Below are 15,897 nucleotides of genomic sequence, written 5' to 3' on the forward strand. Positions count from 1 at the left end.
TCTCTAAGTAAGATAAACCTATACACAGTCTAAAAGTAAAACATTGTGTAGCAGGTGGTTATCTGAAAGATCTGGCATGAATCGCGCTCTTTAAGCTGTGCGGCTGTGTTTTAACAGTGAGCCGTTTGTTTGTTTGTTTGTTTTTCAACAAACAAACAGGCAGAGCTAAAAAGAGGTGGAGCTCCAAGAACAAAACAAGCATTTGCAATGCAACGGGTCTCGCATTTCTCCGAGTTAGTGCTATTAGCAGTTGTAAACTCCCAACCAGACTTTTCTTGCCTCATTAAATGGAAAAAAAGAGCACGATTGCGCTGCTACCGTTGACCCGTAGTGAAACCTATCGGCAAAATAATTCAGCCAAACGTAGGTAGATGACGAGCATCGTCTTGCCACCACCTGCCAACTTTGATCAGAAAAGTTATATTTGTAGAAAATATTCACTGAAATGGTATTTAATATTCCCCTGCCCCTCAGACATGACTTACATTTTTGTCATCTGGGCAGTGGCTGGCAATAATTGATCATCAATTCATCAGAAAACTCCTCTGTGTGCTACAGTATTGCTTTTGGCTCTATCTATAGCAAACCAACCAAAGCTCGAGGTGAATATTTGGCTATGGCTCAGCTCTTGTCTGCTTAGGACAGGTGAGCCAAAATATAACTGAGACAAACATCCCAGTCACTACCTTTTACCCTCCTTACTACAGTTTAAAAGAAAAAACACTAGATACATGAGCGCTGAGTGTACACGATCTAGAAAGGTGCTTTTCGGCCTTGTGTATCTGCAGCTGAGCTGACCTGCAATGCAGATTGGTAACACCGAAAGCCTACACAAAGTCAGAGTCCCCTTAGTTTTGTTAATAGATGTAACTGCCTTCAATGAAGTATTGAATCGCTCGTACTTCACAGTATGCAAGTCATATCAAGGTCGTGACAGAAAACATAGAAATGGTCCCCTAACTTCCCTTAGGGTTAATCTAGCTCAGGAAAGATATTTTAACATTTTATACATTATTCGTCAGAATAAATAAACGTGTTTTCTGAATATATGAAACATCATGTACCAATTTAGCTCAAGAAAAAAGTGAACACACAGCATTGTGCTTTGCTCGAAAAGAGCCTAGCAAGTAAATATTCATAATTTGACTGCATAGCACAAAGTGAAAACAGAAAACTGGGCTCAACACTAACCTTCACCACTTCATCAAACTGTGTGAACCTACACAAATAATTTTACTTCACTGTGCCTCATTTTAAGTGAACATCAAAACTGAGACCACCTTTAAGAAATTGATTTCAAGATGTTTGCTATGTAAAATCCTCAATTAAGGCCCGATTTAGAGTTTAGCGGATGGGGTTTCGCCGTCACAAACGTGACGGATATCCCGTCCATCACGCTACGATCTTATTATATCCTATGGGAATCATAGTACAGCGGACGGGATAACCGTCACAGATAGAGTAACCCAACTACCAAACTCTAAAACATCCCCCTAGTTTTGTTTTAATAGACAATAAAGTTACTCCACATACAACAATATTGTACATGCAGTGCACATGATTCATGTTCGAATAAGGTCAAACCTTGTAATCTTCTGAAATCAATCTGTGTCACTTAAGCCTTGACAGCAGCAGGTGACACATTCCCAGATGGATTGTGATGTATTATCCACTCAATACCACGTGAATCTTCCACAAGTCTATCCTTCCACAGCTTTAACAGCACATGACCCATCTAAACTTAATTTAATCCTGAACACATGAAATGTCTCTAAACCTATTCATGAGCCTTTCCAGTTTCAACAGTGAAACATTCCGAATTGAACAGCTGAGGTTCAAAAACGCATGCAGTTTACAGAAGCCTATTCACATGCAACTTGGCCTCATCGACCGCCTGCTTTTTACAGGCCAGGTGTCTAAAGTTCAAACATATAATTCAGAATTTCTCAGAGTTAATGTATGAACTTTTTACAGAACAAGTTGGAAACAAAGAGCAGAGATTTCTTATCTCTGTTTCCGATGTGACCTACCTAGAATTCATGCATTAACTCGGTGAAATTCTGAGTTATATGTTCGAAACTTTGGACACCTCTTACAAAAAATTGTGACACCGCCTCTAAGTTCAAAAGGCTATTACAAAAAGCTTAAATCTGAAGTATTTTGGTTACCTCCTACAACTTTTCTTTCTTTACACTCACCTTCAAACGCTTATCCTCTTAATTTACTTTCTCATCTCTTTTTCTTTCTTTACTCTTTTCCCATATCTTGCATCCCTATTTTCCAAATGGCGTGATTTAATTTCCTAAATTAGAATATGCAAGATTTTTTAACAATTCCGTAATATTGTCAATCATGTGTTACTTATTTATTCTGTTTTTGTAAACTCAAAAAACATATCACGTGAACTATGCACAAACCAATCCATAACTCTCTTCGGGATGAATTACCATGGCGGCTTCACAAACCCATCTACCAGATATTCTGTGCTCAAAAAGACAAGGCATAACCAAACTACTACACGTATCACTACAGACTCGAAAACAATGCATTCATACCCAAACCTGAACAAATGCGCTCGAAGTCCTAAATTCTTCCCGTCACGTGCACCTTAAAACATGTGACATGCTACTAAATCAGCTGTGCGCGATCAGGCCCCGCTGTGGGGCGCCGTAGGAGGGGCTTGGAGGACGCAGTCAGAACGTCGCCATGGAGGCTCGGTGCTTAGAAGTGTGGTTACCCGGCAGGCCTTGTCGTGCGCTTCCATTATCCTTCTGTCAGACTCCGCCATCCCGTCCCCGGTTGTAGTGTCGCTGTGGCACTTCGCCTTGGGCTCGGTCGCCTGCACGCGCCCCTCGTCGGTGCTCATGCCGGGTGCAGAGGACATGAAGCCGGGGACCCACTGCCATCCGAGTCGCACTGTCCCAGCACGAAGAACCGGCGCGGCCGCGGCGTGCCAGCCAAGAGGGTACATCTAACTGGCGAGCATGGGCCGCGGTGTCAGCGCGGCCGGGACAGAGGAGGGGCCTGGCGTGGTGAACATTACCCCGCGTTGACTTCCTGCTATCGCATATTTTGGAGGCAGTCCTGGAAGGGCAGGATTGCGTTTTACTACCTGCTGTAAAAAAATAGTTTACTCCTCTCCCGCCTTCCGTGGGACTGGCACAAGTTTTGTTTGATGATGCAGATGTTAATTTCAGAGATTCCAACAAATGCCAACATTTACAAAAAGAAAAGTGGGAGATTTTATAAAAATAATTGAGAATATATTTCCCTATTCACTTTTATTAAAACAAGCAATTTCAGACGGGGGACAGTCCAATGTAAGCCTATTTTTGACTTCAAAATTTTAGTCACCTGCCTGAATCGGGTCTTTTGGCCTTTATGGGATTTCATCCTTTTGTCCAGTCACAGGCTAGACTCTGCCAGCACATAACGGAAAAAGATGATTTACATTATGACTAGGGTTAGTTGGTGCAGCAGATGCAGTGACACCAGTACCCAGAGCTTGGAGGGGGGCATTGAAACCTGATAAGTGCTGTAGTTCACTCCTGTAACAACTGTCAATAGGGCCATTTTTATTGCCTGCTCCAAAGTCAATTGTATCTTTGCTATGACACTGGGCATTATCCTTAAGGGAAATAGGGAGAGGTTGGACGCTAATTAATCACATGCAAGTCACAAAGATGTCACAAAAAGTGACTTATGCCTTTATAATAATCAGAAAACGTCAAAATAATATTTAAAGTTTTACTCTAATACATCGTATGCATTTTTTCACTTATCGAATTGTAAACGACGTAGAAGTCGGTAATTACACGTGTAAACTGCTTTTAGTGAGTGGCACATTTTAACAAATAAAAGGGTATGCTGCCTGTGAGGTGGAGGTTTGCGAACCTCTTGAGGCTATAAGGTAAACACATTCAATGTTTGCAAATGCAAGCAGCCTCCGTGGTGGGGCACAAGGTGACACCTCTCAGCCTAGGCTAAGGGGAATTGAGACTCCTTTCTAAAAATAGTGGGGGCCCTATCCACCCCCGACTTTTGCCCTTTCTTGTGACACGTTCACCCAAAGCACAGGTGCACCTTTTATCACACACAGAAGGGAGAACAGCTAAGCCTCCCAAAATAGCATGCACTAGGAACATTTTTCTAGCGAGGTCTACTGGCAGCAGTATTTCCTGGTTAAATAAATATGCTGCTGAGATAGCTCAGAGATCTAAGTGTACTTTGGAGGCTAGCAGTTATAATTATCATAAAATGAGCTAACCCGAAGATTACAATCTTGAATCCGCTAAATTAGTTTATTTGGCTAGGCACTTCCCAAAGATCTGCATGTAACCTGCAGGTTATAAATGTGAAACCCCTCAGGGTTAGTAACCTTGCGTTCTTCTGAGGTCGATACAGTGGCAACCATTGAGATTGATAGTTGTAACCTGTTATCAAGCACCAAGAAGCACTCTAGTTTGTGATGCACTATATACAACTTCATACTTAGTATATGTACAGAGTACATAAAAATGTTGTGCATTTATTAGCCACATTATCTTTACTGCTTAACTTGAAGACCAAAACAACTGCGTTTTTGTTGTATTTCACAGGAAGGCACTTTGTGCCAAATTAAATTTCTTTGCATTGACAAAATTAGTGCAGCAGATTTTGCAAACGGGAAGTACCAACTCACACTGCATCTATATGCTTTGCAATCCATGGCTGTCATTGCAGACCGCAATGTACACGTTGTGGCGATTTGCTTACAAAATGGTACATCCATCCTCCTCGTTAATGGCAGTGGAATGTTTTGCATTAAATAGTTATAGACTGATAAAGACGGGCGGTAACCTTTGCTGAGTGAAAGCTGTACTTTTCGAACAGCTCGTGCTGAGTGTGTGCAAGCTTCTGACATCAAAGTTTGCTGGGAGCAGTTCGATGGACCACTGCATGTTTCCCCAAGATGCTGCTTTCACAACCGGCTGTTTTTTTTAGGCATTGCTATTCCATTTGAATCTTTGAAAAAATGAAGTGTTCTCAAAAATAAGAAAATTCATAGGCATTTTTTCAGGCTTATTTTCTTCAAAATGTTAAGTATGCTTCATTGGTTATATCTTTTTCAAACATTGCAATTCTCCCTCAACTGTTTCATCTAGATTAATGGTTATGTTTGTATGTACTACGAAAAGCCCAAGTGTATGGCTTTATCAATACAAGTTTTAAAACGTCTTGGTTTGTGGCCTACAACTCATTTTAAAGCTACAGTGTTGACATTGTCCCACATTTACATCTAATTGCTTTTCTTGTATTGCGTACATTCTGCTTAGCATCTTAACCCTCCCACCTTTAGCTGTACCTCATTGTTTCAAGCAAAATGAAGGAAACTGTAGTTTCACTACACCCCTCTCTGCCTTTGTCCCTTTATGTTCTCGTAAACTCCTCCTATATTTGTGTACTTATCCTTTTGCGACTGTCTTGCCATACAACTTTTCGTGCCTTCAGGAAGTTTTTAAAAAAATGCGAGTATTAATGTATTTTCTCACATTTTTTCTTTTTCATGTATATGCTACCGTATTTCACCCATTTATGGCTGTATTAGGTTTTAAACCCAAGAAAACGGCCGCACTAAAAACCATAAAATACATTTGTAAACTATTAACTGTATTTACTGAGCATAACCACTTATTTTTGTTCTCACCTATTACTTGTTCAATTTCAGTGATGGCCACCGAAAACCTCAATAGCAGGGGTTGGGGAAGGAAGGGGAATAAAAAAAATTAAAAATAAAATAAAAACCTTACCTCTTCCCTTTGTAGACTCCTTCCGCATTGCTCCTCTTCTTCTGGTGTTCCAACATTCACTGGGACACTAGCACAGGCTCCCCAGCAATTCTGGCACTGCTTTCATACTAAACCTAGCAAGGAAGAATCCTCAAGATTGGTCTGAGCAGCTTGTTCTGCCTCTCCGACACAACCTGGGGTCTGTGCAGGTTCTCCGGCCTGGCTGTTCAACACCGCTGGGCTGGAGAAACCTAAGTGCGCATGTGTGCTTGGCTAGCCTAAGGCGGCCAGCCAAACACACATCTACACTTAGGTGCACTCTCTCCACCTCCACCTCCTGTGGCCCAGCCCACCCCTCCTGTCACATGCTGCTGCCTGAGCCAGGAGCTCAAAGATAAAACAATAATTAAATATTGTTTCACCTTTCAGCTCCTGGCTCAGCTCGGTGGGGGAGGGAGAGTGGGGCGACGCTCCTTTGCCCTTGCGAAGTTGCCGCCTCTGTTTAATTCATATCTTAAATCCTTTTTTTCTCACTCATCCTTTAAAATGCTTAATAGAATCCAGTAATGCACATCGTACAAGCACAAGTGACGCACACATACACAAGGAAGCCATGCATACAAACTGACATACACAGCAGCATACTGACAAAAAGCAGATATGGGACATGCAAAAGTCTATTCTAGTGAGTTAGTTTGCACTGTTCCCTGAAGGGATGTTGTTTTCAGTTTCTTCCTTGATTGCAGGAAGGATGGGTCAATTCTAGTGTCATTAGGGATGTTGCCCAGCTCCTGGATGCATACATGACTATGTCTGAGGGGCCAATGCAGTGGGTGTGGATCAACATTTAGAGATGCACTGTAGCAAAGTCTGTACAGAGATGAGCAGTATGAGGAGGCACAATAAATTTCTGTCATTGACAAGGCAGCATTTTCAACTACAAGGAGACTGCCTATCTGCCTGCAGCAGCATAGTCTGTAGCAGGACTGGTACTCTTGTAGCAGGACTGGTATTCTTGCTGATCGTCTCTCGTAGCTAGATGTAGACCGCTTTCTCTATCATTTTTCCTGTGTAGGATAGGCAAGTGAAAAGATCCTTTGGCTTCAGAACCAGTTTCTTGAGCAGGGGAAGAGCATCTCCTGCTGCCTGGGAACATGCTATGGGTGAGGGATTTGTAGACTGTATTGATGAGAGATGGAATGGCATCTCATTGAAAAGAATTGATACTGAATGTTGACACAATATCATCTCAAGAGGTGCATGTGAGAGAATTCAGGATGTTGAGTTTTGCATCAAGATTAAGTAAAAGGCAGTCAATTTGGGAGAAGAGCAAAGGGCAATAGTTGGTTATGGGGAGGTTAGTGTCACATACTTGATGTGTGATATGATCTTATTGATATTCTAGGTGAAGAATCAATTGTTGGTATCTCGTTTATCGGCTAATGGCTGGCTAGTAGTGCCTGGATTGATGTGCTTTCTGCATCTAATGACTGCCTGCTTTTGTGGGGTGCCTCATTGATGGTGGGGTTGTGGATCTCTTTAGTTATGTTGATGAGGGAGTTGTGTGTGGAAAGAAGTGTGTGAAACTGGCAGAAGTTGCCTGGGATTTTAGTATATATCCATTTCTGTTTTTGTCAACGTGGTTGTTAGACCTGACCGCCTTAAGGTGGTCTTCCCCCAGACTTTTTAACTTTTACATCCTGTTTTTGCTGTATCTTTTTATTGTCCTTGGTACTCTGAACACTTTACCACTACTGATCAGTGCTATAGTGCATGTGCTTCTCCTCTGAGCATGGATACATTGGTGTGTCCACAATTGGCATATTTAATTTGCTTGTAAGTCCCTTTTAAAGTGGAATACCCAGAGCCTGTAAATTTAAATACTAGGAGTGGGCCTGCAGCACTGATTGTGCCAACCACACATGTAGCCTTTAAAACCAGTCTCAGTCCTGCCATTGTGGAGCCTGTGTATGCAGTTTCACTGCCACTTTGACTTGCCATTTATAATCTCTTGCCAAGCCTTAATCTCCCCTTTTATTACATGTCACCCCTAAGGTAGGCCCTAGGTGACCCATAAGGCAGGGTATTAGGTAAGTAAAAGGCAGGACATGTACTTTTAATTTTTACGTCCTGGTATTGGAAAACTCCCAAAGTTGTTTTTCACTACCGTGAGGCATACTCCTCTCCTAGGCCAGCATTGTGAATTCCTTCATATACTTTTAAGCTGTAATCCCTGATCAGAAAGGAGTAATTACTTCATGTTTCATATCATTGGAATGGTAATGCTAAATCCTCCTCAATGATAAAGTCGGATTTAACATTATTTCACAAAGGCCACTTTTAGAAAGTGTACATTTCTCTGCTCTTATTGCTTTATCTGCCATGCAGCCTGTCTCCAATACACGTTTGGGCCAGGTGACAGCTACACTTAGTGCATTCTCTCTAGCCAGCCACAAACGCAGGAATGGTAGGGATGGCAAAGGACTGAACTGCTTTCTGATGGACCTTCCTGGGCTGGAAGGGTGTATGGTAGCTAACACTTACACTTCAGTAGTGAAGTGCCTGTCCCCACAAAAGGGCTGATTACCCCCTAATGATAGTCTGAGGAGGCTGGCCTGGTTTGTAGTGGGTACCTAAGGTACTTACACCTTATAACAGGTCCAATTATCCCTTATTAGTGAAATGTAGGCAGTGTTCTAGCAGCTTAGGCTGTCTAGGGGTAGCTATAGCAGAGCAGCCAAGGCTGAACTAGAAGTGCAAAGCTCCTGCAATACCACTATAGTTACACAGTACTTATTCACAATAAAAGACAATACTCTGTGTTACCAAAAATAAAGGTGCTTTATTTTAGTGAAACCAGGCCAAAAATATCTTAAGGCAATACTCCTTCTGGAGGAAAGTATTACACACAATATATACATTAGTAACCAAAATCAGGTAAGTAAGCAGTCATAGAAAAGTGCAAACAGTAGAAAATAAAATAGATTGCAATGAGCCTAGGGGCAACACAAACCATATACTAAAATAGTGGAATACGAATGTTGAATTTCCCCCTAGGCAAGTGTAGTGTGTAGAGGGGCGCTGGGAGTGTAAGAGAACACCAAAGGTAGATAAAGTACCCCAGAGCCCAGGAAAGCAGGAGTAAAGTACAGCATGTTTCCTCAGGAGACACAAGTCGTGATGAAGAATTATGCAAGAACCAAGCAAGACTGCAAGCAACAACCGATGGATTCCTGGACCTGAAGACCTGTGGAGAGAAGAGACCAAGTCCAGAAGTCGAAGAAGAGTCCAGAAAGAACAGGATCCCCTGCCAACCTGGAAGACGGTGCAAAGGTGGATTCTCCGGTTAGAAGAAAAGTACAGAAATGCACCAAAAAAGATAGCTGCGGGTTCCTGCTTGTTGCAAGAGCTGTCCCACGCCGAGTTGTTGGATGGAGGCTGTTTGCCTCGCTGGATTCCCCTAACAAGCCTTCGTTCAAGCAAGTACACAGTTTGTGTCAAAGAGGAGCTGCCTGGACCCAGGAAGGACCTGGGGGGTCTCAACTCTGACCGGGGAGATAGAGGGGGCTCTCAGCACTTCAGAGAACCCTCACAAGACCAGGCAGCACCCACAGGAGTCCCAGAACATGGGGACAAAGAAGATGCAAAGTGCAGTTGTTGCAGCACTACACTGGAGGATCCCACGCCGCCGGGGAGAGCAACTCAGAGAGCTGTGCATCACAGGATGGAGTGCTGGGGGCCTGGGCTAAGCTGTGCATTGAGAACTTTTGGAAGAAGTGCCCTGAAGCCCAAGGAGCTGCTGAAGACGCGGTGCACAGGAGTACTGTCACAACACAGGGAGGCAAGCTCTTACCGTGACCAAATTTGGACAGCTGGACCTTTGGACAGTCTGGGTCACTTGGGTCCACCACCTGTGTTCCAGGGATCACACTCGTCGACAAGAGAGGAGTCCCAGTGTACCGGTTGTCGCAGAGAGGTGCCTGCAGAAGCAGGGTAGTGATTCCGTCACTCCACTGGAGATTCCTTCGGTTCTTCAGGTGCAGGGTGAAGACGGCCAGTCCTCAGAGCGTGCAAACCTTGAAAATTGTTGTAAATGCTGGCTGGACCTGAAGTTGTAGGTCACAGGAGTCGTCCTGGATACTTTGTTGCAGTTACATTGGTTCCTGGAGCAGTCTGTGGTTATTTCAACGGTCAGAAGCTGATGCAGAGGAGTCCTGGAGGAATCTTACAAACTGAATCTGAGGAACACCCAGAGGAGAGACCCTAAATAGCCCTGAGATGGGTTTCAGAACTGTAATGTAGATGTTAAGTGTAGTGTTGACATCTGATGAGGTCTCGAGGTATGGCTGATTGCTGATATCTTCATGGAGTGTGCTCACTAGGTGTGGTCGGATGACACTTATGGGGTATGGCCATGAAGTCGATGCAGAGAGCTATTTGGGAATAGCCCAGAACCAGCAGGTTTCGAGAAATCCCAGCCAAGAAGCAAAGGTTGTCTTGTATCTAGCAAAGACAAATAAAAAGGTAGACCTCAAAATAACTCAGTGCAGCACAGAAATCTCAAAACTGTATCGTGGTGCAAGGGTTTCTGCGTTGTCAGCAGGATTGTTTGTGTGCTGGAGGGAACACCTTCCTACACAAAAACAATCCTCAGAGACATTTTCCTGTTTCTGTGTGTGCTGAAGACTGCAGGATTAGAGGAAACAACAAGGAGAAATAAAAATATTTCTCCTAGTTGCGACTGCCCTATGAATGTATACAGTTTTGACGTATTCTCAGGCTTACAGATTCTCGTAAATGGGGGAATGCGTCAAAACCGATTGGATTGTGTGGGAACACCCACGGTAGTCTCCCTGACACGGTGTAAGGCATCCCAGCGGCATGTGCTGTGATGCGGAACACAATAACTGCAAGGCCATGAAAAGCCATGCAAAGTGGTTTTGCGTGGCCTTGTAGAAAGATATAGGTCTGCACAATGGTGCGTCACAAAAAGTGATGCACCGGTTGCGCACAAGGCTTGTAAATATGTTCTACCATACTATTTTTGTTGCAGAAAAATAGTGCAACGCTCTGTCTGCTCAGTTCTTGCCCAATGAAAGATCCTATAAAATATGTCTCTTAAGAAGGACTCCTCAGTCGGCAATGTTTACTCCAAGAGCCAGTGAGTGTATCAGCTTTATCAGGGGTTGTGCATGTTCGGTTCCTGAACTTGCAACACCGGAACATCCGGGAACCCGGCTATTACTCTTAATGCTGCAAACGATTAAACGCATGACAGTGACGTAAACGATATATCGTTTTAATGAAAGCTTAAGACTTTAATTCCCAATCAAAGTATCAGAAGTTTAAAAAAGACAAGCTGCAGCGCTAGACCATGTGACCCGTACCAACACCTTCCTCAAGATGGTAGTAATAAGGGCCGCTGACGTGCGTTTCCCCTGCTTTTAACTCAGATGAATTAGGAGCGAGGCTTGAAACTGCCCCCTTGAAAAATAAGATTTCTCAAGAGCGTTGTAAAACAGCAAGTCACATGCAAAGAGGAAATGGGGCTGAAATGTATTCCATACTCGTAATAATGGCTCCCGGTTTTTAATCGTGATCGAAAAACTTGGACAACGGGTGATTAAAAATGGTTACGCCAAAAATCTTATTCTCTTTCTATACTGTCGAGTAAAAATAAAAACACGTGCACCTGAAAGAAACAGATTTTCTGTACATAATATTAATCAAGCACGTCTGATAATTTTTTGGGGGATTCCAGGAGGAAAATTATTTAATCTATCAATTGACAGTTTTCAACAAATGTGTGGATTTTAATTGCAATAAACTGGCTAGCTATTCAGATATGGACGCCTTTATACAGATTTTTTTTTGGGGGGATGTCAAATATATACCAAGAAAAGTCAATATATACCAAGAAAAGTCAAAGACTGTACTATTTTCTCATTCTGTGGCACGAACTTTCTTCTTTATCCTAGTAACCCGTAAGGACCTTTCACAGGGACAGTGGTGGGGGGAGCTCTGATTGCCCAAGTAACATTCAGTGCCTACATCCATCACAGTGTCACCCGCTTTATCATTTTTTTGTGTTGCTGATCTGTTGGTAGTTCTAGATCGATCATAGCAGCAGTAGCCGTAGTAGTTAGTAGTAGTAGATTGATTTACTCCTAAAGGCATAGAGTCTTTTCATCCTTCAATTGAAAACTGTAGAGATAGACGCATTTGGCCATGTCAAATTTCGTGACACTTGTTGCAGTCCTATATGTGGTTCTCAAAGGCTAGATAAATCTTAATGGAGTGGACAATTATAATTTTGCAGACTTGAATCACATTTAAGATTAAACGTAGTGGGTAAAACAAACGTTTCTACACATAAACAACGCAATATTTATGACAATTTGTAGAGGTCAGAACCAAACTAGCATACAGACCAAGAAATGGAGCAAACAAAGACCTTTAAAGTGAAAAAAAAGCTTTTGGGTAGCAGAATAGTTTTCTGGGGTACCATAGACATGCCAGTGAGCCCTCCTGATGCTACATATGTATCTTGAGCCATGACAGCCCAGTGCAAGAACAAATGTAGTGAACGGACCAAACAGATTGGATTAAGCTAAGGGCACTAAAGTAGTAACTTTGCTGTTTAGTTGTTTCATCGCATGAAGCAATTTAGCACCTACTCCCAAGCCAAATCTAGTTCCCTTTGTATACACTGGTGAGTTTGAATGTCATATTGCATAACCTTATGTGAAGGACCGAAAGGGAGAGATGCTCTCTTCTGTCTCTCTCTGTTCCCACCAATGAAAACGTAAATTGGAATATGAAGGCCAGTAGTAGAAGCAGGGAATAGAATAGGAGGGAAAACAGACACAGGACTCCACACTCTGCCTCCTCACATCTAGGGTCAAGGAGGTATAGGTTGTATGGATCACTGCAAGATAAATAAATCGCTTGTAAGTTGTCATTAGCATATTAAGCATAACTGTAATTGTGAATGGATATACCTTTGTAATATCTCTCTTTATCCAACCTACAGTCAATGATAGGAGAATGGGAGTGTCTGAAAACTAAAAGCATGTAAACCCAAGTATCTTGAAAATAAATGCACACTCGCACCTCTTCCTTAGTTTTCAAATAACTACATAAAGCTTTGTCAATCACAGCCAGAAAGAACTGGATCTATCAAACGGCCTGTGCCTTTCACAAAGGATTATCCCTCTTAGTTCTTCTTTTCAACATCTATCTACACCCCATGCAGAGCTGAGAAGGCAGTACCAGGTGAACTTCCAAATGTTAGATGACATACAAACCCATATTTGTTTGAAAATGGTCCCAGCATTACCGTGCGCTTGGACAGTGTATTCCACTGGATGAAGGAGAATTTTCTGTGCATGAATGTTGCCAAGACCGAGATTCGAGTAATGAGGGACTGTAAGCACATTTGATTACACACTACACATACGGAATCCAGGGATTTCATTCAAGTGAGTAATTTCTTTTGTTGAACAAGTAAATGCAGTGGCAAATGATATGAACATGCAGCTCTCTCTCCTTTGGAAATTTCTACCTCTTCACACTGACCACAGTTGAGATATGCTTCAAATACTTCAGTGAAGATAGAGTAGGGTTACCTGGATAACCCTATGTGTACCTGGGTAATAGAATTGTAGACACAAAAAATAACCAATAGGGATAAATCGTTGTTTACTTACTCCATAATAGCTATTGAAAATCATTATATGGTCATCCAATATCTAATACATATCTCCTCATGCATTGTCCTTAGACCCTTGTTCATTGCTACAATTTGTCCAGTAAATAATGCGTAACATTTAAACAATTGTGCAATCCTTGCACAGATGTGAAGTCCTTGCATTCTCATATCTTTTGGGGTGTCTCATATGATAACATGTCCATAATATACCCAAGGGGTGTTCTGAACAGTCATTTCATGAAGCACCACTCCCTTATTGTCTATCACATCTACATGTTACACTTTAGGAAACACTAAAACGAGGTAGCAGCTGCCTATCTAGTTTACAGGACGCTGAAAACAAGCATTCTTCCTTCATACATAATAAACTCCAGGAATACCAGGATCTTTGCCAGCATATATCTGATCCCCCAGAGCTTCAAATCTCTGTTCACATTCAATCTAACCCACCATCAAACCAATCAAACCTTTTCCTTCCTTCTCATGAGAGAGAGATTTCCTTTCCCAATCCAAATTTAACCTCGGATGTATTCCAGCAGCTATCAACCTTTCTCATTTTTTCAGTCTCTTTTGCCTTTAGCTCATTCTCTTCTGTCTTCCAATTCTTTGATAAAATCCTTCTCAGGTCCAATCAACTTAAATGTTATTCTTTCCTTAAGAAAGTGGGGACCGTTGAGTTCTATGAGAAACTTAAAATAACTTTTCACTTCCATTATATATAGAGCATTATGAAGTGGATTTAAATTCTTGACCATAGGCAATTCGTCAAAAAGCAAATCATAATTAGAAAAATACTCAAATCGACCCATCTCATAAAGAAAGCTCAGAGAATTACTACAGGTAATAGGCAAATGGTGGTAGATTACTTCTCCTGCTGTAGCTGCAGGTAGGCAGGTACAGACTAGCAATCAGGAGCATGCATGACTTGAGTATTCATGCAAAAGTTTGAAAAGAAAACATTTTCAGTATAATTGCTTTCAGAAGCATCTCTATGTATCATCTTCATGTGAAACCTATGCTGTTCTTCTAAGTGAGTAGAATAAGTTTGGTTACAGTGAAAGCATGCTCAGTAGGAGAATTTAAACCCAATAGTAGGACAATCATGACGACTAAGACAATTGCCACTTCACTAACTAATACTCTACATTTGTTTGGCGAATTGGACACCATGGTTTCTCTCGAGTCAGATCAAAATAACACAAAATCATAAAGCAAAAGCAAGCTTTATTTGTCAACCTCTACTTGTGCAAACTGGCAACACACTGTTTAGTTCAGAGCTGAAAAAAATAGTTCAATTATCTTCAAACGGTATTCTAACCTTACATCAGCTTCTTCTAATAATGATAACCGTTCTCTTCTGCTGGAGCCTAGGTCCTAAGAAGTTTTATAAGTTTCAGGCCAGTTTTCAGTTTGTCTGAACAGTTCACTTGAATCAAGTCCGTCAAGAATGAAAAAAATCTATCATTCTTCATTGTGGTAGACCGGTTCACTGAAGTTTCTCAAACGCTTTCCATTGATTCTCCGTCTCATGTGTTCTTGAGTCAGGCCTGCTCGCAGCAGAGTATTCAATTCAGGAACTGAGTAACTTCAATTAGGCACACATGTTCCCTTTAATCTCCTGACTACTGCCTGTTCACCATAGCGATCACTTTGCTTGTTTTTCTCTGTTTTCTTGTCAGCTGTCTCAGGGATGTATTCCTCTGTCATAACAGCTCTGTCTTTCACCCTTCCTTGGCCACCTTTCTCTTCTGAGCCCCCCTCTAGCTGAACTGCTTAGCCCGTCTCCAGACTCTGAGATATCAACTGAAGTTTCTTCAGCTTTGTTCACTCTGGCTACTCTTGACTCATTCACTGCAGACTTAGCACTCACCTCAGATTGACTTTGTGACACCTGTGCACAATCCTGTTCCCCTTCTGAACATTTGGGTTGTTCTGGAGTTTGATTTTGCAAATCAGTTGTCACCACTTCTTCACCAACTTGTCTCACTGTTTGCATATGAGAAGCATGTACCTACCCAGTTTGGGAAGCCACTGCACTTCACAGCTGTGTTCATCACGAGGATGACTTAAAAGGGGCCATATCAGCAGGGCTCCAAACAACTTTTCCTAACACGTGTCTTCACCAGGACCCAATCTCCTTGACTGAAATCATGACAATGTTCTTAGCATGGAAGGGGAGAGGCTGCCTCAATCCGGTGAGAGACGGAACACACCATGTCAGCAAATACTTTGTAGCACTAGAGAACCATACCATCTGTAATATTCACAGGTGCAACTGGAGGCATGGCAGGAAGAGTCATGGCTCTTCTCCAAACCAGAGTGCTTCAGAGATGCATCAGTACCACGGGGGCATTTTGCCTTTTGAGGTATGTGGATGAATACACTAAAGCAAGTCGTGACTTCAGATTCTGCTGATTT

At 42.2% G+C, this 15,897-nt stretch overlaps 1 protein-coding gene across 1 annotated transcript in view; it reads right to left on the reverse strand.

Moving 5' to 3' along the window:
- The window catches only part of C4_2H1orf53 (chromosome 4_2 C1orf53 homolog), a 130,132-nt gene extending 127,039 nt beyond the window's left edge, over positions 1–3,093 (reverse strand). The window contains exon 1 of the mRNA XM_069232123.1: positions 2,738–3,093. Coding sequence (XP_069088224.1) covers positions 2,738–2,971 — 234 coding nt within the window. The 5' untranslated portion in view covers positions 2,972–3,093. The remainder of the gene's footprint in view (positions 1–2,737) is intronic.
- Positions 3,094–15,897: the final 12,804 nt, after the last annotated feature.

The sequence above is a fragment of the Pleurodeles waltl genome, chromosome 4_2 (genome assembly GCF_031143425.1).
Source record: "Pleurodeles waltl isolate 20211129_DDA chromosome 4_2, aPleWal1.hap1.20221129, whole genome shotgun sequence".
Classification (NCBI taxonomy): domain Eukaryota; kingdom Metazoa; phylum Chordata; class Amphibia; order Caudata; family Salamandridae; genus Pleurodeles; species Pleurodeles waltl.